Here is a 21,942-nt window from a genome sequence, read left to right on the forward strand (position 1 = left end):
TAACAATCAGCAAAGCCAGCAGGAGTTAACAAAGCTGTCAAGTGTCAACTACAGCAACTGGTCCACAGTTTTTGAGAACTCGAGGTTTGCATTATTGCATAATCCTTCTATCCTGTATTATCAGCTGCTGCTCTAGCGGCCGGTTGCTTGCTGATCTTAGTCCGCCTTTTCCCCTCTCGAACTCTCTAGCTGCTACTGTTTGAGAGAGGTGAAAAGGAGAGTGCCGGCGAGGCCGGCGGTCTTCCTTGTCTTTGTCGGCCTTTGGAGACCGTTGTGCCCTCGCCGGTCAGGGGGATGGTTCTAGTAGGTCTAGGTTTAGGTGTCCGGTGGCGGTGGCGTCGAGGCGGTGGCGACGGCGGCGCCTTACTGGAATAAGGTCCTCTCGCGCTCCTCTCCGTCTCGGTGGCACTCCGCTCCGGCGCTGGCGAAGAGTATGTGGAGGTCGTCTGTACAGGAGTTTGTGTCGTCTTCGGCGGCTTCGTCACTTCGGTGGTGATGGCTTCGGTGGCGGCCTTCGTCAAGGATGCTCTAACAACTGTGAGAGAAGTGGTTGCTTTTGAGAGTGGATCATGCTTGTGTTCCTGCGACGCATGTCGTCGACGAGCTTCGGTCCAAGTCTGGAGGAGCATGGGGTGTGTCCCCGGGTGATGCTTGTTCATCGTCATCATCCCGGCATCCGCGTTGAGTGGCTTCTGCGGTTCTTCTCAAAGCTCCATTGCGATGGTGCTTCTCCAGACCTGGGCCTGCTAGGGCGGCGGGATCCGGTGAGGATTCGACGGCGGCGGTCGATGGCAGAAGCTTCTAGCGACGACGGAAAACACTAGGTCCAAGGACTTTTTTACAATTTGCTATTTTGCCAAGGGCCTTTGTGTAAGTCAGGTGGGACAGTTGTCCATATATCCTCCTCGTATGTACCTGTGTTTGTATGCATATTTGTACGTTTTCCTTAACTGGTAATACAGGTACATTTATCAAAAAAAATCTGTCGCTCTAGCAGAGTACCATGTCCCGAATTATCTATCGTCCACGCTACTGTACATGGATCCCACACCTACCGTTCATCACTACAGTCTTATCTTGTCACCCCGTCCCACCTCTGCCTATTCTCATCCCATTGTTACTTTATCGCTCATAGGCGTAGAACGCCATGGTCTGACCTCGCACAGCGTTGACCAGTCTCCCGAGCAGATCGACGTTGAGCCTTATTAGCGCCCCTCCCTTCTCTTGCTTTGCCAGCGACCCCCTCTCCTCCACGATGACCCACCTTAATTATATTTTCATAATATACTCACTTTACGTTACAAATCTTAGTATTTTTCTCTATAAATTTGGGCAAACATGAAAACATTTTGACTCTCCAAGATTCTTGGAATGACTTGCAACTTGGGATAGAAGGAGTACCTCCAACGACAGATAATTCGGGAACGGAAGGGAGTATGATCAATTTCGGTGAATATTAGCAGACACATTGTGCCTATTGCTAGAGTAAGTAGTCGATACTTCCATAGTTCATAAAAACCATACTAATGAGCAATATGACACGACTTGTTTCATTGTTTGCCATATACACAAGGATGGCCCTGCACTGCACATCGGTATTTGAACTTATATGGAGTCGCCATCCTATATATAATAAACTACTCAATCCATTCCAAATTGTAAGTCGTTTGATTTTTTTAATATCAAGTTTGACCGCTCGTTTTATTTAAAGTTTTATACAAAATATCACTTTTTTTTGTTGTGTATATGGTTTATTAATAAAAGTTCTTCAAAATGACTTAGAATTCGACTATATTTGCATAAATTTTTTTGAATAAGACGAGTGGTCAAACTTAGGGTAAAAAAAGTCAAACGACTTACAATTTGGGATGGATTGAGGGAGTAATAACTACGATGATCGATATTTAAAAAAAATACTACGATGATCGATGCCATCGAGATCATGGCACCCGACGCAGTGCGTCCGCGTGTGTCTAGATCTACAAGAGCCAGGCGACGGCAAGAACCGTGGCAGCGACTCCCGTCTTCCAAGCGCCGCCGCGGGCACCGGCAGACGAATCGTCGTAATCGAGCACATCAAGCACGCTATCATCATCATCATAGTTCGTGGTGCCTCTCGAGCCGCCGCCGGAACGAGAGCCACCGCCTCTTGATCCACCGCCGGAACGGGAACCGCCGCCCTTTGACCCGCTGCCGCCGGAACGAGAACCGCCGCTTGATGATCCACTGCCGGAACGAGAACCAGAACCGCCACCTGAGCCGGAACGAGAACCGCCGCTTGATGATCCACTGCCGGAACGAGAACCAGAACCGCCACTCGATCCGCTGCTGCTAAAACGAGAACCCCCTCCGCCGGAGCCGCCGCTGCCGGAGGACAAGAGCATGACCCCCTCGCTGACGTGCTCGTGGACTTGCTTGTCGTCGACCTCGTGCTCGAGGGGCACGGCTCCGCTGCCGGCCGGTGCCGCTTGTCCTTGGTGACCAGCGGCCTCGGTGTCGCCATCCTGAAGGGCGGCGGGGAGTCGGACTGCGTGCGCGCAGCTGAAGGACGCCGCGAGCGCGACGAGGCCGACGAGGAGGAGCAGTAGGAGGGCACCGGGACGACGACGACGCGTCGGGAGAGCCATGTCGGGAGCGCGTGCGTTGCTGCCTTTCCAAATACGGAGTATAGAACTGTACGACGTCTGCCTGACACGCCTGTTGGTGCCGCATTGCGCTGGTATTTGTAGTCCGCCGGAGCATGATGCCGGCGCGTGCCCGAACGCTACTCCTTAGGCCTTGTTTAGTTCCAAAAAATTTTGCAAAATAGAAATAGTACCACTTTCGTTTGTATTTGACAAATATTATTCAAACATGTACTAACTAGACTCAAAAGATTTATCTCGTCAATTCCGACCAAACTGTGCAATTAGTTTTTATTTTCGTCTATATTTAATACTTCATGCATGCGTCTAAAGATTTGATGTGACGGGGAATCTAAAAAGTTTTGCAAAATTGTTTGGAAACTAAACAAGGCCTTACTCGGATTCGGTGAACACATGTTTTTTTTGCACCGGGGCGATTGTTGGCGTTGAACTCTTGGGAGTTGCACGGTGTGGTCTAGAACTATAGACTAGATAGATTAAGGGCACGTTTATTTGAGCATTTGGCTATTTTCAAACTAGGCTTCTATTTTTTTTCAAAAGCCAAAGAGCTTCCATGCATCCATAAGCCAAAGTTCGGAAGTTTCTAGGTTTTGGCTTTCTGGAGTTTTTTAAGGCCTTAGTTTCTCCAAAAATCTAAAAATTTTCAAGATTTCTCATCACATCGAATTTTTAGATGTATGCATGGAGTATTAAATATAGACGAAAACAAAAACTAATTGCACATCATGTTTATAATTTACGAGACGAATCTTTTGAGCCTAGTTAATCCATGATTGGACAATATTTGTCAAATACAAACGAAAATGCTACAGTACCCACAAAATTTTTCGCGAACTTAACAAGGCATTATTATTATTATTATTATTATTATTATTATTATTATTATTATTATTATTATTATTATTATTATTATTATTATTATTATTATTATTATTATTATTATTATTATTATTATTATTATTATTATTATTATTATTATTATTATTATCTTGGAACCCAAACAAACAGGGGTCGTTTTGAAACACAAATTTTATAAAAAACAATAAAATAATTTTAATATTTTCACATTCAAAACATATAAAGCACGTGGCGGGAGGTGAAGGAACGTTACATAATATACTATAAATCTAGAACATAAAACCACATATGTTTTTTATACACCAATAAATATGTTCATACGTCGCAGAACCACATACAACTTAATATGGTTACATTGTCCAACCTAGCTATTTTTATGGATTTATTTAGTTGGTATTGGCTCAACTTTATTTTAACTAAACTAAATAGTACACTAAGACACATAATAAATATTACGTGCAATAAAAGATTAATAATCCTATAAAAATTGGCTAGAGATCAGCTCATTAAATGTATGCACCTATTGTGGAGTTAAGAAAGTGGAAAGTGCGTCACGTGAACTCGAGAAAAAATACGCCGCAAACCAAAAAAGTCTCCCTTTCTTTCATCAGGAGCACTGATTTTTTTATATACTATATTTCAGCTCATATGAAGATTTGTGTTTTTTAGTTTGAATGATTTCAATTTCATCAAGTCCTTTTCTATAAGTACTTCTTAGATTGCACTCACCGTAACTTTAAGTTGTTGAAAAGAAAAAGAGACTCCGAGGAGGACATCGATGCCTTTTTTCCATGAGAACCAACATTTACTGAATAATATAGGAGTGTTATTTTTTCATCTAAGTCGATAAATCTTTAAATAGAGACATTTTTTTCTTTAGGGTCAAAATCTTGGGTTATTTTCTTTATGGTATAGAAGGAGGTGAGATTAGCTAGGTTCCCTTTTCTTCATTTTTTTTTCATTTCCTGTTCTGCTATTCCAAAATTTTTTGCTTTATGTTCTACTTATCTTATCTTACTTTCCTACTAGTTATTCTGAGTAATGCCGTAATGCGCTGCGCTACAAAGTTTGTGGGACTCAAACAACCAGACTAAGAAAGGTGGAAGGCAAGCCATGTGCTTACACGTGTCGCGCGTCATGACTCACGAGCCCTTAGGGCGTCCACAATGGTGTTCAAATCACTAGCTATTTGATCTCTAGAAAGAATGTTATTGGCTCTCAATGGCAATTTGCAAATAGCTAGCTTAAAAAGTCGCTAGCTATTAGAAAGTCGCTAGCTATTGTGGAGAGTATTGTGAGAGAGTTATTTCTAGAAGATCGTGCTAGATTAGCTATTTATGAGTCGCTAGCTATTAGGAAGTCGCTAGCTATTTGATCTCTCTCCTCGATAGCCAATGAGAGTACTACTTTTTTATTATTTTTATACGTCATCTCGCTAGCTATTTGTAAAGTGCTATTGAGAGCCAATAGAATTCCTCCTAGGCTATTTGATAACCATTGCAGATGACCTTAGGCTTAGACGCGCGGACTAGCGATCTGTTGGAGGTTGATGATATAATCAATTGGCCCTTGGACTTCACCATGAGTCCACTTTTGTCACTATGACTTAGATTTACGATGTGGGCCTATGTTTACCACATGTAAAAACAAAGAAGAGATGATATGAGAGAGATGACTAATAGAGAAACAGACTAGGAGGCTAGAGTTAGGAATGAAAGTAAATAATTGTCAGATTTAATATTAGATATAGATAAAACATACGCTTCAGCTTTATTTGAGTCGAGCGACTTTAGTCCACTATTATATTTGTTACAAAACATATAACCAACGCTACAAACAACTAAAACGAGACAAAAGCACATAAAATACATACCGAGCAATTCATTTAAATCAATGAAAAAAGAGAAAAAAAAGCATTGTCATCAATTCTATTTTAACTTTGTTGTAATCTATATCTATGTTATTTAATATCAAAGAGCAAATAGATTCTCTCATCTGTTTTTTAATTTTTCATAATGCTCTTGCGTCTCTTCTTTTTTCTTTGAACCTTAACAATCCATGCTCATACGAGTTAGAAATACATATATTTATGGATTTAATGATACAGAGTTAGATTCCAATACATATTGGATTGCAATGTATAAGGGTGTATTTGGATGCATGCATTCGACCGGACTGTACCATGCCAGCTGTATAAGATTCGTGTGGTGGATATAGTTGTAGCACGTAAAATTATATAGCATTAAGAAATCTGCAAATCACTCGGGTAATAAAATCCACACATCACTTAAGTTTTGTAATAAAGAAAGAGAAAGAAAGAAAGAAGAAGGATTCGCTAAACATTTGTTTTCTTTGAAACAAAACAATGAAGGCCTTGTTTAGTTCACCCCAATTCAAAAACTTTTACATAGAATCTTAGGCATATGTATAGAATATTAAATATAGACAAAAATAAAAACTAATTGTACAATTTATCTATAGTTTATATGAGACGAATTTTTTAAATTTAATAATAATAAGTTTATATTTGAACAATAATTATTAAATAAAAACGAAAATGGTATAACGTTAAAGTTCAAAAACTTTTTGGAACTGAAAGGCCGAAGGCCAAGGAGGAGGCCCATGCGGTTGGGCTGCCCCTCGGCTATTGGCTATTCGTTCTCCCCGCGTGCTCTCGAGCAGGGACGAGCAGCCGCGCCGCGCGGGACAAGGTGTGGGCGGACGAGCAGGGAGTCGCCGGGGAAGCCGCGGGCGGACGAGCAGGGCCTCGCCGAGACCCGCAGGGGCTTGCCGTGGGAGCTGCTCTCCGGGTCACCGGGCGAGGAGCCCGCTGCGGCACAGGCTCACCGGAGAAGAGGAGCTGTGTGGGCGGGGCGCGGGAGCTCGTGCCGCAGGAGCGGCTGCCGTGGGGAGGAGCTCGCTCCAGGGGAAGGGATCTGCTCTGAAGCTCGCTCTGCCGCGCCGTTGAGAGGAGCTGGGAGCCCGCGCCGCCGTCGGTAGGAGCTGGGAGCGCTTGTTCGGTAGGAGCTGGGAGCGTGACGACTAGGCTACCACCGCCGGCTGCCGCCGCCGCCGCTCTACGCTAGATGCCAATGTCTTCGCCGGACCTTTCCCCGGAAACGAGCACCCAACAGGTATGCCCGCCCCTTCTCTTCCCTTCCCTGTGCGAAACCGAACAGGCGAACAGCATTCAAAGCCTAACCTACCTTCTCTTCCCTGTCCGTCGTGCGAAACCAAGCAGCACTCGAAGCCTAACGTAAGCTATTTGGCTAGACATGATCTAATTGCAAGTGTATACGTGAATTTTGCAAAAAAATTTCGGGTGTACATATGTACACCAATGTCTTTACTGGGCCCGCCCCTGTCTTTCAGTTTCAGCTCAAACCTGCACTTCTAACATATATACATTAGGACTTTATAGCATGAGTGATATTTTGCATACCAACAACATTTTCGCAATGCCATAATGTTTTTTGCTCTAGCTGACTCTTTTTTTTATTATATTTATATGTAAATGCTAGTTGTTTCATATGTAAGACTGTAACCCAAAATTTGTTTTATGTGGGGCAATAAATTTACGTTCTAGCTGACTATTTTTTATTCTGTGGTATCATGCTTTCTGCACATGTTATTTTGATTATTATCAGTTATTTTGTGCAAAGGTGCATATCTTCATGCTATCACTGCACTCACTGAATGGCTTTCTGATTACATTTCAGGTTCATATGGCCTGTGTAATGCAAGGACGTAGGTAAATCTAGATGCATGCTTCACTTCACTGTCCATTAGCTATCATTCTTTTCACTATTTTTATAAGGCATGTTTCTTTACTTGATGTACACCATGTCAGTTGAATGTTTCCTTGCTATTTGATTTTAATTTCATTACAAGATCCTGCTTCATAGACTTCCTCAATAACGTGAATGCTAGACACCAATCTAAATAGTCCTGTGAATATTGTTAAACAAACACCATCATTTATAGTTGCACCACACTGTCCAGTGCTAAAGTTTGTTTTGTGAATTATTATCACAGTGCATAGTTAATTTATTGTATTGTTTTTTACTTTATTGTGATTCAGAGTTGGAGTGGCATACTATGATTCGGATACTCGCCAACTTTTTGTGTTAGAAATCTGGGAAGACAGCGTTGGGGAATATCCTCTGATTGATCTTGGTATGTTCCTCACATAAATAGAAATCAAGTTTGCTTCCTATTTGTTTGGAATATAGACAGAGGGGCTGCTATGGTAAAAAAGGCACTTATGTATGTTTTCCAATATATTCGAAATTGAACTTTTAGGATTGGTAGAAAATGAAACCATATAGATATAGCTGACACTTTGTGATCCTGATTTTGCATCAGTGAAATTTCAGTCAAAACCAAGCACAATATATGCAAGCACAAAAACAGAAGAAGCACTTTTGTCGGCTTTACAACGAAATGGTACGGCCACAACCACTTCTTCGAACTGATATCTTTAGTTCTCTGATGGTTTTGCATGAAATCATACAGATGGTAACAATGAGGCTCCTGTTGTGAAGCTTATGAAAAGCTCAACATTCAGCTATGAGCAAGCCTGGCACAGGTTAGCTGCTTTATCTACTGTTTACAAAACCTGGCACTTCTTAAATGTATTAAGAAGTATTATTTCTGTGCCTTACAATATTCCTTACATCAGTATATAAGGATCGTCTTGTCTGATCTGCATAGTACAACATTTACAAATACACTAAATTGCTTGACATGCTTTGTTAGATTGCTCTTGTATTCCTTCTTGAACATGTAGTAACCAAATTCGTCATGGTTTGGTGCAAAATTACTTCACTTTAGTAATATGTATATGTATATGATGATGAGGTTTTGACATTATTAATTTCTAACCGGAATACTCTCTGTTAGCTGAACATCTACAGCCAAAAATGCTTAGTCTGGCCCATTTGGAAAAAAGGAGAAGAAACACTTTACTGGAGCTATGTGATGACCTATGCTATGACTATCAATTTTCTTTTTGTATATATCTGTATTCAGGGAACTTGTAAGCGAAGAAACAAAATAACAAGCACGCTCTCTTCTTGTAAAGTTCACCATAATTAGTAACCACCAAGCATCATAGTATTTTTGTTCTCTCTCTCGATGACATCTTTAAGCTGATAACTTGACGATGTAATACTTTGTATGCATATCTAAACTGCAGATTGATCTACTTGAAAGTTGCAGCTATGGATGATGGACTCAGTGCAAAAGAAAGGATATGCTTTGTAAGTGATCTTAAATGAGAATCTTGCCACACTAATTGGTACTTACATGTTTCAATTCGTCTCCTGAGATTTCTTTAGAAATATTAATTATATTGTAAGTACCTGTTAATTGCATCTCTGAGATAAAAAAACATATATCGTTGGACCAATAATATGTCACTATGTGATCAAGCACTGCAACAAGGATTGCTATTTCCCTCAGAAAACAAAGGATTGCAACAAGGATCGCTATCCTGCTACTTTTCTCGTTTCATTCTAAATTCAGTCGCTGATAACCACTGATTATTTATTACCTTTTTTATCATTCATTTTTCTACTCCCAAATCTTGTTAGGCATTTCTAGTTACGAGATGGAAATATCTTTTTGGTTTACTTGCAGCTTAATTCCATGATGGATCTTGGAAGCGATGTTCAAGTTCGTGCTGCTGGAGGTCTCCTAGCCATATTAGACAATGAGAGACTTCTTGACACCATTGAGCAGATGCAAGGTGGAGCATCCATTGCAATCGATTCTGTGGTACAGATCTCATTTTATCCTTTGATGATATGAGATAAACCGAACACACTGATCTGTTGAGATTTAATTACATCTTCTGTCGTGGGCAGTAAGCTGGGCTTATGGTCCCGGACAGCAGTATGTCAGATCAGATCTGACCTGACACACTGCTGCCCTGGCCGGCAGGCCCATAACCAACAGACTGCCCATGACATCTTCCAGCGATAATCTAGTTTGTAACCAACATAATTATATATATATTCTGGAAATATGGACTGAACACATTTTTAACAGGTTGGCATTCTCCTATCTATTTTTTAGTTAGCATTGAATGCCTTGACTTATAATCACAGAGACAAGTTCCTTAAACTCGATGCAACTGCTCATGAAGCACTACAGATTTTTCAAGTAGATAAACACCCTAGTTACATGGGAATTGGAAGGGCTAAAGAAGGGTAAGAATCTTTCATCAAGGATTCAAGTTTTTTGTGGTAGCTTTTGGCTGGCGTCCAATTTTTTAATAATATTGAGAAACTGCAGGTTCTCAGTTTTTGGCATGCTCAACAAGGTAAAAAACCTCTTTCTTTATTTACTTCTTTTCTGCAATGCACTAACTGTGTTTTGAATTTAGTGTGTCACGCCAATGGGAAAACGCCTCTTGAGGTATCTCTTACCTCTGATAATAATGAGTGTAATAATGATAAGCCAAATCTGTATTAACTATTCCTTTTTGGTTTCAGGGCATGGTTCCTACGTCCTATAATTGATATTGATGTCATAAATAATCGCCTCAACACAGTATCCTTATCCACTTTTTCAATTCTTGATGCCCACTAGGCACCATTAGATTTCTGTACTGTTTTCCTAGAAATTGCAGATAACATTCTTTCTTTGCTGTGAAGAAGTAATGTCTGCATTGCGTGAGACTTTAAAGTCTGTCAGAGATGTTCCCCACATGCTCCAGGTTCTAAGTTGGCAATACATACAAATTTTAATGTGGTGTTATTTGTACCTTCTTTGGTTGTGAACTTGTAGTACAATCATAACCCCTTTAGGCCTTAATATGTCAATATGTCATAGAAAGACCGAATATCAATTTTTATAGCTTTAATTATGCCCTCTTTATGGAAAACTGGCCTCAAATTATGCTTCTGAGTTTGTTGGGTCTTGTGGTAGTTTCACCCTACACTTGCTCCCAAATTGTTCCATGGTCTGATATTTTTATTTTACCCACCCTGTTCTTGCTATAAATATTGTGAATTTAGCATAAGTGCATAACATAGTACGCATCTTGTTTCTGACAATGAATAGTGAATGAAGACATTGTTTTTGATTTATAAATGGTAAAAACAAAACCTGATATTGTGCCTATTCTTATAAGCGTCTTCAAGCATGCTGATTCAGGTTTAGAGCTCTTAATACTCATGCCTGATATTTGTTTTTTCTGTAGAAATTCAACTCTCCAAGTTCCTTCTGTACAAGCAGTGACTGGACCACATTTCTTAAGGTACCCCAAAAGTCTTGTTTCGAAATACCTACATTTTAACCAGAAAGATAGAAACACGTCAGATAGAAACACGTCTTTCTAGATCGTTAGTACTTTTATGCCTTGCATGCTTGTGCAGTGCAGGACTAATAGAAAACTTAAATGAAATTCCCTGGTGTCCGCGAGTAGGCATAGCACCAAACCATGTTTGTTATATTACTTATTTTAACAGCGTAAATATTAAGATCAGTAGTTAGAATTTCTGGCAGGAAATACCTGAAGAATTTCTCATGTGGGTCTTTTGATTATTGCAGTATTGCTTCATAGCATTCATCATGCAACATGTTTTGATTAACGGTGTTGGGAAAGTAAGATTATCAGTCATAATTGGTGCATGGTTTTTAGCATAATTGCTATGCCTATTCCTCTTGTCAGAACTTCTAGTCTTCGATTATGTCAAGCTCCTCCATACAACTAGAGTACATAGGACAAACTGTTTGGTTTCAAGGGAAGTGGAACTTGGAATCAGGACTCAATCACTACAACCATGTGCTTTATCACTATCAGTGTCAAGTGTACATTGTAGATTTTTATTTTTAAATAAACTCATCATTTTAAATGAGTTCTTGTTTTTGGCCTTTCTCCTGCCTAGCAAGTTTACTGTTTTGCATAAACTTTGACTGAAGTGTTATATATTAAGTATGCACATCTGTGCCATCGTAAATCTTTTTCTGTCTTTTCCCCATTTACTTATTGGTATATATACGTTCCCCCCTTTTTTCAGTGCATTTGCTCTCTGCTACATATAAACAAGATTTTTGAAGTAGGAATATCAGAGCATCTGGCGATTAAGTTGCAACATATGAACATTGATTTGATTGGAAAGGTATCAGTCTCCAAGGGAGAACCATCAGTTCCACCAATCCAATATTGAAATTTGGACAAGTTTCATGTGTTTATTGTATCATTTTCCTCATCGTGCATCCTTTATGTTTTCAGGCAAATTCTTCCATTACAGCAGAGTTGGATTACGTGTCAGACCTGGTCAGTTCAAAACTTAGTCAGGTTTCATTTTGATTTGGAAATATTGCGACCTTTTATTTGTATGCTTGATTGAAAAAAATGCACAAAAGTACTGATGGGCACAATAAATGGTTTGACTGCAAAACTTCTTAAGCATCACTTATTTTTTTTATCAGGCGGTGTAATGACCAAGTCTTCTCCTGCTCTCTCTCTAGAGATCTATGTCATATCTTATCTTGTTTTGTGCCAGTGATACATGCATCATTACACATTATACATGATGAACTTCTATAGTGTGATTTTTGGGTACTGTTAAAAAGTTCATGACATAATGATTTGTGAAACTTGTTTCTTCAGGATTTAAGCCTGAACAAACATTATACGCTTCGACGCATTCTTCTATTAGGCCCAGTCCACTGACCAAGCGCTTGGGTGTCAAATTTGGTCGACACTTTGTTTTTGACTGCAAATAACTAAGTGCATATAAAGTAATGATAAATATATGACGCCCTCAGTATCCAGGCCGTTGCGTGGGATTGCTAAGATTCGTTTTGACGGCAGGCTGTGACAGTCTTTTTTCCTCCACCACCTTCTTCCTCGCCTCGTATTCCTCCGCCCCTGTCCGTACCTCCCGTGTGAGCGCGCGCCTCCCCCGTGAGCAGTGTGTCCATGACTGGGCATGGTCCTGCGCTCGAGGTCAAGCGTGGTGTGAGAAGCCACCAGTTGATCCTTGATTTGTTAGCCACAGCCAGGAGGAGACAGGGAGGAACAGAGGAGGTCGTGGGGGAGCGGGCCATGGCTGGCGTGCGAGTTGTCTGCGAGGAAGCCAGGTGGTGAGGAAGAGGAAGACAGCTCTGCTTTCTTCCATCTGTTTCAGTTAAGATACTACAGATGAGGGTGCCAAAGCCGCTCCCATAAAGTAATGAAAAATAGGAGGAAAAAATATGTAACAATCATTCTTTTGTTTTTCTTTTTGTCTCTGTAACATTTGTTATGTACGTCTTCATTTTAGATGTTTGGTTGGCCAATGATAGCTATCTGGTTTTTGCCAAATATTTTGGTTCCTGCTACTGTTACAATTTTCCTTTGTGTGTTGAGGCATTTTTCTGGAAATGGCAACTCTTTATTGCTACTACTGATGAATACTTAGAGCTTTTTATGGAATGTGTTTTTACCATCTCATACACTGTTAATTGGTAATCATGTCCTTCTATTATTGATAGGTAGTTGGTGTGATTGATGTTCAACGGGGTAAGGAGAAAGGCTATGAAACCGTGGTGAAAGAAGGGTTATGTGATGAGGTCAGACTTGCTTTTTCCATCCTTGAGTTGTATTCTATTGCTTCTTCTTAATGAAATGATACACAAGACTCCAGCATCTTTGACAAAAAAAAAGTTCTATTGTATAAAGGCTCTATTTGAGAAGAAGTGTGGAAAATCCCTGCCTCTTCTTTCAATGGTGGTATTCTTTCTGCATAACTAGAATGTATGTGGTTTTACATGTTGCTGTGAAATGCACCATAGAGGCAGATGTTGCAGGTTTATGTTGTATTTTGTTATTTTAACAAAGAGTTAAATGCACCATAGGTCCATTAACTTATGTGGGTGTTTCGATTAGGTGCATCAACTCTAAATTTTGATTTCCGAAACTTTTTAAGTGATTCACTGCAGGTCCATACACCTTCGTTTGGGCCTTAGATTCAACTTCCGGGTCTATAATCTTTTTAAGTTGTTCACCACAGATTTGCTGAGCTCAGGCCGAGCCCATGCTTATCCCCTGCCCGCGCGCTCCTTTCCACTCCCTCAAGCCTCGCTACCACCATTACCGGTCACCTAGCTCCCACTACCAACGCTGTTTCTCGCCTTGCGTTTCACCTCTGTCCTAGAAATGAGCTCTATGAACTCCGTCTCTGCCTCCTCTACCCTTTGCGGTCGTTGGACACGCAGAAACTATGTCGGAGCTCCTAGCCTGCTATACTGCAGCTACCATGGTTGAGCTTTAAGCTCGCATGGGTCACCATTCCCATCGGTGTAGGCCATCACTGCTTCAACAAGTGCACGGTTGAGTCCTCCGCAGTCCCCTTGTCCCGCACGCACACGTTCGGGGCAAGTCTATGCCGGACCCACCATTTCCACTACCGTCTTCTACCTTCTATACTTGTCGTTGACCGCTAGACAGGCACACTCATGACTGACCTGCTGCTAACCTCCATCCGAAAACTTAAAACCACCCTTGCGTGCCCAGGTGAGTGCTGAAGCTCGCGGTCACATCCATTGCCGCTGACCGCGCTGACGAATGCTCTCTTGGCTGAATCTTGCCCTTCCCTGCCATACTTGTGCCTATGTTGATTTGGGGAAGAAAGAAGAGGAAGGAGATGACTCGTGGAACACGCGCACTGCCGTGCACCCCTACGGCCCTATGCCTCACTCCACCGGGCCTTCATCACGTGCCACTGTCCCTTGAGCTCGTGCTACTTGCTGGTGCGCTCACCATCTTGCATGCCACATGCTGCCACTAGAGCAAGGAAGGAGAAGGGAGGGAAGAGGGGCTATTTGCAAAGTTCATGCCATGCTGGCTGTTGACTCTGCATGCCAATGTTAGATCTAAGAGTCAAGTGAAGGGGTATGGACCTGCAGTAAACCACTTAAAAAGTTTACGGACACGGAAGTTGAATTTAAGGGCCAAATGAAGGGGTATGGACCAGCGGTGAACCACTTAAAAAGTTTATGGACCTGAGAATCAACTTTTAGAGTTGGACTTAACTGAAACCCCTGCATAAGTTAATGAACCTCTGGTGCATTTAACTCTTTAATAAATGATTTTGTGTTTATCTTGCCATTGAAATACCTTTTTGTTGTTGTTGAATTTAACCCCTATTGCCTCAATTTTAGTTTCTTTCACCAAGTTTGACGATGGCATTTCCAAACATAGCTTCTGTCTTTCAAAATAGGTTATGCTTGACATTGTGCATGGGAAGTTGCTACATCATTTATCATTGTAGGCTTGTAGCAACAACTCTTAAGTGTGGTGGCAAGATGAAATTTGCTGACTGTTGACACTGTTCAATGGCCAAGCCTTTGTATTTCAAATCTGAACTGCCACAGGAAAACCATTTGCTTGAAATATTTGTATGCTGCTATTCATTTGCTTTCTCTTGTATCACAAAACAGGCATTTCTAGACTGTCATTTAGCTGTGATAGAAGTTATGGACACACTTGTATAATTCAATATCTTCTCTTTATATTGAACAGCTGGATGAGCTGAGGATGGTGTATGAAGGTTTACCTGACTTTCTGGAGCAGGTGATAGGTCTTTCAAACTCAAATTGAGTTTGATACATTGTCTTTAAGTATTTATTCGGTAATTTCTGACAGTTCAATTGCTTCTAGGTGTCAGATAATGAAAACGCTTCTTTACCTTTCTCATTTGGATGCAGAATAGCTCCACTAGTAGTCTATGTACACCAAATAGGTAGGGCTTCCTTATCTTTAATAAGAACTCTACTCCTTCTTTTTCCCCTTTGATTTGAAATTACCTAGCCTTCTGTTATGTGAAAGTTTTGAGTTACTATTATGTGATCAAACTTAGCCTGTTTCCTCCCTATTTCTTATAAAAGTATTCTTCCATCCATCATCTACTGTGCTACTCTGTATAACAGGGATTCTAACTAAATCCCTTAAACTTCAACGAAACCCTATTTCGTAAATGCCTATCTACCTTAAGAAGTTGAATAATACTAAATCTGCTTGTTGAATTTTATTTTTTGGTGCATGAGACATTACTTAAATTAAGCTTGTTCTATAGTTCTATACTTAAGGTCAATGCACATAATTAATCTTCTGACCTCGATTTGAGGGATGTTTAAATGTAGTCTCACTTCGTAATAGGTTGGGATCATGGTTAAGCTGATGATCTTTTATACTATCATCCATACTATGTTCAAATATTTGATGTCATTGTTTGCTTTAAGGAGATAACAGCTTGATTTTTTCTCCGTAGAAATTTGAATTCTAAACAATTAACATAGTTGCCACTAATCCTGGTATATAATTTATGTGTCATGATTTCTATATCATCACATTTGCTACTTCCAGGGTACCTAATGTGCTTTTTTGATGAGAAGATTAGTGATGCCTTGTTGGCAGGACTTCCAGATTACGAATTTGCGGTATGCGGTGTCTTTATCCCTTTTCTAGTTTAATTTTTTTTTGCTTGGCAATAAATTTGTTTTCATCAGTTTTCAGACGAAGGTGAGGAGAGAAGGTTCTTCTATCATACCCAAAAGACTAGAGAACTGGACAACCTTCTTGGAGATATTTATCATAAAATTCTTGGTAGCTTCTGTGCTCCTTTTACCTTTTTTATCTTGTCATACTATTGTAAGTTCTTCATGAAGTCCTACACATGATTGCGGTGTATTTTATTCAAGTAAAAGTTCAGGAATCTATAGTCTCTATACAAGTCATATATATATATATATATATATATATATATATATATATATATATATATATATATATATATATATATATATATATATATATATATATATATATATATATATATATATATATATATATATATATATATATATATGCATGTAAGGTTATCTGCACGATTTAGGGCTAGAAGTAAAACAAAATGGCTGGAGTTTGTATAATTTAAGTCTATATCTAGTTGATCCCTTTCCTTTGTCAAAGTCAAGTTTATTTCTATTTTCTGCTTTCTGGACTATTAATCCTGTTTGGGCCCACATATGGAGGACCTTTTTTATGCTTTTGAAAATGTATTAGAAACTCACAAAGTCACAAACATATTTTGTCTCATAGCTGTTCATATTTCATACAGACATGGAGAGAGCTATCATAAGGGATTTAGTGTGTCGCGTCCTTCAATTTCTACCTCAACTGACAAAAGCAGTGAACTTTGCAGCAGAACTTGATTGGTATGTATGCTTTTACTGGGCATACAAATAGTATAGAACATCTTACTGACAGTACATCGGTTAATGTGTTCTTCTTGATTCTGTTACATCAGTATTTTATCATTAGCAATTGTTGCTCGCCAAAACAATTATGTGAGGCCCATCTTAACTGAAGATTCAATACTCGAGATACATAATGGCAGGTTAGTATTTATTTTGTTGATTTACAAATTGCATGATAGTTAGCTAGTCTTTAGTTTTACAATGTCTACAACCTAAACTTACTCCAGTAGCATTTAGACATGCTTTGCAGGAAATGACTGTTGATACCTTTGTTCCGAATGATATCAAAATTCGTGATGCAGGTGAATAGTGTGCAAGATTTATGAACCTTCATTCTTTTGGCACCTAGAATTGTTGCAAAACTTCTAACATAAGTTTTTTTTTTAATTTAGGAAGAATAAACATAATAACTGGGCCCAACTACTCAGGAAAAAGCATTTACATTAAGCAGGTAATTTACTTTTACAATACTTCCTCTTATAAAAAACAAATTATAGGAAAGATCAATTTGCATTGGATACCTGCTTTCAGGTGGCCTTGATAGTTTTTCTTGCTCATATTGGAAGCTTTGTTCCTGCTGATTCTGCTATTGTTGGATTGACAGATAGGTTGGTCTAACATATAAGCACTTTCCTTGTATGTCACATGGTTTATATGTTATAGAAAAGATTATGTATTACGGTTGCAGACCAAAAAGCATATGTATGTACACACATGGGTTTGGACCAAACCTTGACATGCTTAAGAATCTTTTGCAGGATATTCTGTGCAATGGGAAGCAAATCCATGACAACTGAACAGTCAACTTTTATGATTGACCTACATCAAGTTGGAACAATGCTTAGGTATCGTGGTAGTGACCCTGAAGCTTGTAGTCTCATCTTTCAGCTGTAGGTTTGATGCTCAATTTGTTTTTCAGGCATGCAACATCCAGGTCACTGTGTTTGTTGGATGAATTCGGTAAGGGCACTCTAACGGAAGGTAAAAAGTGTGACCACAGTAAATCTAACTCCTTTCTATTTATCCTCAACATGGCTCAAGATTACATGGTTTGTCTTTCTTTCCTGATTATTTGTAGATGGCATTGGTCTGCTTGGAGGTACTATCAGTCATTTTGCAAACTATGATCCCCCCCCGAAGGTTAGATAGCTTGTCTTGGGAAATGTTGTTTTAGAAATTCAATCTGATAGGTTTGCCAGTCTGGTCTTGTGGGCTTCCTTTCAATCCTTTGGATTTGTGAACTTCATTGCATGATTTGCTTAGCTCCAATTTTCTGCATTCTATTTGTTCTTATATTTTCCTCCTGATTCTTTTCAGTCCATTTAGTAAATTGATTTGATTTTCTGCTTAAGTGGAGAATTGAGCTGTGAATGTTAAAAAAAAACCGACTTAAACTAGAAAGGCAGATTTTAGAAATTGATAGTACTGTTGGACTGTAATGTATATGAATAGGAAAAACTTATCAGGTCAGTTTCTGAGGGAAAAAATTCCCCCCCTGTTCCTTTCATGTCTATTTCATTCAATGATGCTTTTGCACAAAAAAGCATTTTGACATTACATTTCTCAGGCATGAGTAAAATTATTGTCCATGCACATGCAAATGCTTAGCATATTAAATGTGACTGATTAGTTTGATCAATGAGTAAAAAATACATCAATTTGACATTGTTGGCACCTTGACGCTTGAGTTCCTTATGTATTAGTATCACACCTGTGGCCCTACATCCTGTAACATATTAACCATATAATAACTTGTTTTCTATATCGTTTGCCATACTGGATGGGAACAAAATAAAATGGTGTAACTGCTGATTGACTCTTGTAGATCTCGTAAATGGCTTACCCATACATGGATGGCCAATATATTCTATGATGCTTAAAACTAGCTAGCCTAGCATCAAAATTGACTAGTATGTTGTGATATTGTCTAATTATTGCAGGTCCTTTTGTCAACACATCTGACAGAGATCTTCACCGAGAACTACCTACCACAGGTTAATAGTCAATGTCCATTTGCTGATTGTATATAAACAATTGTTTTCTTTTTCAGTCAGTCTTGGGTAGGCCTGTTCATAACAAGAAATCTGAGACATTTGCAGTCTGAACATATCAAATGTTATACCATGAGTGTTCTGAATCCTGATGGACAGACGAGCAATGAAGATATCATATTCCTTTATCGGTAACTATCCATGCTTTATTCTTGTTCCTGTTTTGTTTCCTTGTGTACTAATTCCTTAATTTGTAATGCACATGGTGAAGGCTTGTACCTGGGCAAGCTCTCTTAAGCTTTGGTAAGCTTACATACTGCATTTCCAACAATTGCTATGGATCCTTTTGAATCAGTTACAAGGTACCTTTTTTTTTCCTTGCAGGTCTGCATTGTGCATGGCTTGCTGGTATGTACCTGGACGAACTTGTAATCACCTGGCATGATGTTGTGATAACACGGTTACTTTTTCACTGAAACCATAAACTACTGTACTATTTTGTTCAGATTGGTATTGTCAGCATTGTTTTGCTTCAATTAAAAGTTGCGGTCATAGTGAAGTGATTGACATGTTGACATGCCAATTGCCATGTAAAATTTACCTACAAGTTACACTGTCACATTGATACCATGTTACTCTAAACTGCAATTTTAAATATGGTCCTCCTGTTTGCCTGTTAGCAGGTGTTCCAAATGAAGTTGTCCAGAGAGCTGACAGTGTTTTAGGGGACATACATTCCAAGAAACCTGCGAGGCGCGTGACCAGTGAGAAATTAACAGCAACAGACAAGCAGTACCAGGTGCATAACTTTGCGCACAATGACATTTTACGATAAAGAACATCTATTCTGATGTTACATATAAACTGGGGGAAAAGATGTGTTAATTGAATGTAATAATCTTTGTTAAATTTCAGGATGCAGTGACTAAACTGATGGCCATCGATACACAGAAAGATGACCTGAACAGCTTCTTCCAGGAACTATTCCCCTCCGAATTGTAGCTCTCGAAATCAAGACTTGTACAGGAAAAAGGATGAAAGTTGGAATGGTTACTGGAACCTACAGGAATGAGTACTGGAACCTCCAGCAAAAAGGGTGAAAGTTGGAATGGTATTTGTTGCATGTACCGCCGTTCATCTGTTGCGCTGTTAGCAGCTTTACATGTCTACTTATCTTGCTTTTTACATGTCTACTTATCTTGCTTGTTTCAATGGTCGTCGGATGTTCGTGCTCCTGCTCCCCCTCTGTTACTCGGGGTCGAACTATAGAATGAATGAAAGTATAGACTAGTTTGAGCACATATTAATCTGAGAGCGAGACTAGGTAAACTTATATTCTAAATTATAAAATTTAGTTATTATATAAAATAAAAAACTCATTTAAAATATAGAAGTCCACAACAACCTTTGTATAGGATAATTATACAAAGGATAGTTAGTAAGGACGATGCGCTATTTGTGATAAGTGAAAGTTTAGAGATAGCAAACTAGATAACACACTTATTTTAGCAAACATGCTATTTTAGCAAACTAGATAATACATTTATTGGACTTTAATTTTTACTTTAAAAATATAAAAATAGCATAGATAACATAGATAGTGTTGGAGTTGCTCTGAACTCTAGTGGCTTGTCGCTTGGATTTATGCACGACACGATGAGGCGACATGTCATCAAAGATCACAGTATAAAATTGCAATACCTTTTTCCTTCAGGCCTCGGGGGTTATGTCATCGGAATCAATCACTGAAAGTCCTTGACGGGAAATACTAACAGGCATCTTCAGTGAAAGAGTCGGCCATCGAGTCTACTCGCGACGACCTGCAAGGCTGCAACTCAGAGTTAGGATGTGTGCTGACCTCACTGTCTTGCACAAACTAGACTAGATTCGACAATTTGTTTTTGACAACTTTTTTTTTTGCGACTTGTTTTTGACAACTGATATGCCACATGTGTTAGCGGTCTTTCCTCTAAGAAATATATTTATATTATTATCTTTTATATTTCCTCTAAGAAAAATATCATCTTGCATATTTTCACATTTTAGTGCAAACAATCTATTTTATAAAATTTAAATGCAAATCTTATGAATTGATACATGCTTGGTAAACCTAGTGCATGTTGTGTTTAAAAAAATAATTATAATCTATAATAACTTAATATTAAAAAGCGAAATTTTATTTCTTATATCTCTCGCTCTCTCCTGTAACGGTTTGTCCCCACTTCTTTTCTATCTCTCAATCCATTGCCCCTCGTTGTCACCATTATTGCTTTCAATTTAGAGTTGCAAAACATTTGGGCAAAACATTAAGTGCAAACTCTTTGGTGCAATCATGAAAACCCTTTACAAAATCATGTTTAGAAAATTTCAAAAAATTTGAAACTATGCACACCAATAGTGCATCTATGGACATATATTATCACAAAAATTGGGATTCAAAGTTGTTTTTGTAAAACTTCGTATGAAAAGAACAAATTTGATTTGCATATGCACATACTAGAGGACAAAATTTGCATGTCTATAGATGCACTATTGGTGTACATAGTTTCAATTTTTTTAAAAAACTTCTAAGTATGATTTTAATGAGGTTTTCATAGATTGCATCAAAATATGGTTTGCGTTGAATATTTTGCCAAACATAGGCCTTGTTTAGTTACCAAAAAAATTTGCAAAATTTTTCAGATTTTCCGTCACATCGAATCTCGAAGTACATACATAGAACATTAAATATAGATAAAAATAATAACTAATTACACAGATTTTCTGTAATTTATGAGACGAATCTTTTGAACTTAGTTAGTCTATGATTGGACAATATTTTCAAATACAAACGAAAATGCTACAATGCTTATTTTGCCAAAAATTTTGGAACTAAACAAGGCCATGCCACTGCACCATTCATGTCATGTTGTAGCCGCCCAAACTTATTAACATCGAGACACACGTGCAGTTGTGTAGCTCTCCTTCAACTATTTTAAAATTCATAAAGGTGCATATTACAATAGACACATCTAAGTTGGGTTAATCTTATAATTATGTCCTGTTCGTTTGGCTGATAAGTCATAACAAAAAATATTCTTGATTAATTCATTGTGAGAGAAAAATACTACTGAATAGTTGGCAGATTTGGCTGATAAGCACAAGCAAACAGGCTTAAGTTTTTTTATATGAGATTAATCCTTTATATTGCACTA

General features: G+C 38.9%; 2 protein-coding genes across 7 annotated transcripts; one reads left to right on the forward strand and one right to left on the reverse strand.

Moving 5' to 3' along the window:
- Window positions 1,980-2,627, reverse strand: LOC8065847 (keratin, type II cytoskeletal 2 epidermal). Its single transcript, XM_002441283.1, has one exon. The coding sequence runs from the start codon at window positions 2,625-2,627 to the stop codon at window positions 1,980-1,982; it is 648 nt and encodes a 215-aa protein (XP_002441328.1).
- On the forward strand, window positions 6,134-20,748 carry LOC8067462 (DNA mismatch repair protein MSH5). 6 transcript variants are annotated; one of them, XR_002447796.1, is made up of 36 exons: window positions 6,136-6,637; window positions 7,223-7,254; window positions 7,585-7,679; window positions 7,869-7,949; window positions 8,019-8,091; window positions 8,701-8,764; window positions 9,144-9,295; window positions 9,614-9,715; window positions 9,801-9,828; window positions 9,892-9,923; window positions 10,001-10,058; window positions 10,138-10,224; window positions 10,711-10,767; window positions 11,531-11,632; window positions 11,746-11,790; window positions 12,993-13,070; window positions 15,022-15,072; window positions 15,160-15,241; window positions 15,865-15,938; window positions 16,008-16,104; window positions 16,619-16,715; window positions 16,808-16,897; window positions 16,995-17,059; window positions 17,150-17,208; window positions 17,289-17,365; window positions 17,516-17,602; window positions 17,677-17,738; window positions 17,836-17,897; window positions 18,698-18,751; window positions 18,857-18,939; window positions 19,020-19,051; window positions 19,133-19,156; window positions 19,255-19,338; window positions 19,432-19,547; window positions 19,664-19,859; window positions 20,463-20,748. XR_002447796.1 is itself a non-coding variant. In XM_021447935.1 (35 exons), exons 1-35 carry the CDS (start codon window positions 6,590-6,592, stop codon window positions 19,748-19,750), a joined length of 2,517 nt encoding a protein of 838 aa, XP_021303610.1. In that variant the 5' UTR covers window positions 6,136-6,589; the 3' UTR covers window positions 19,751-19,969. The 6 variants fall into 6 exon arrangements, 4 of the variants coding, with proteins under 4 accessions (XP_021303610.1, XP_021303611.1, XP_021303612.1 ...); XM_021447935.1 differs by lacking the exon at window positions 20,463-20,748 and having other exon boundaries at window positions 19,664-19,969; XR_002447797.1 differs by lacking the exons at window positions 19,255-19,338; window positions 20,463-20,748 and having other exon boundaries at window positions 6,134-6,637; window positions 19,133-19,208; window positions 19,664-19,969.

Source organism: Sorghum bicolor, chromosome 9 (assembly GCF_000003195.3).
Source record: "Sorghum bicolor cultivar BTx623 chromosome 9, Sorghum_bicolor_NCBIv3, whole genome shotgun sequence".
Lineage (NCBI taxonomy): Eukaryota > Viridiplantae > Streptophyta > Magnoliopsida > Poales > Poaceae > Sorghum > Sorghum bicolor.

What these genes read in the sequence shown, in the direction of transcription:
- LOC8065847 (XM_002441283.1), bottom strand. Translation starts at nt 2,627, where the DNA reads ATGGCTCTCCCGACGCGTCGTCGTCGTCCCGGTGCCCTCCTACTGCTC.
- LOC8067462 (XM_021447935.1), top strand. Translation starts at nt 6,590, where the DNA reads ATGCCAATGTCTTCGCCGGACCTTTCCCCGGAAACGAGCACCCAACAG. An exon ending in CAAAAGAAAGGATATGCTTT is followed by an intron (nt 8,765 to 9,143) that starts GTAAGTGATCTT and finishes GTTTACTTGCAG; the next exon opens with CTTAATTCCATGATGGATCT. An exon ending in ATGTTCCCCACATGCTCCAG is followed by an intron (nt 10,225 to 10,710) that starts GTTCTAAGTTGG and finishes TTTTTTCTGTAG; the next exon opens with AAATTCAACTCTCCAAGTTC.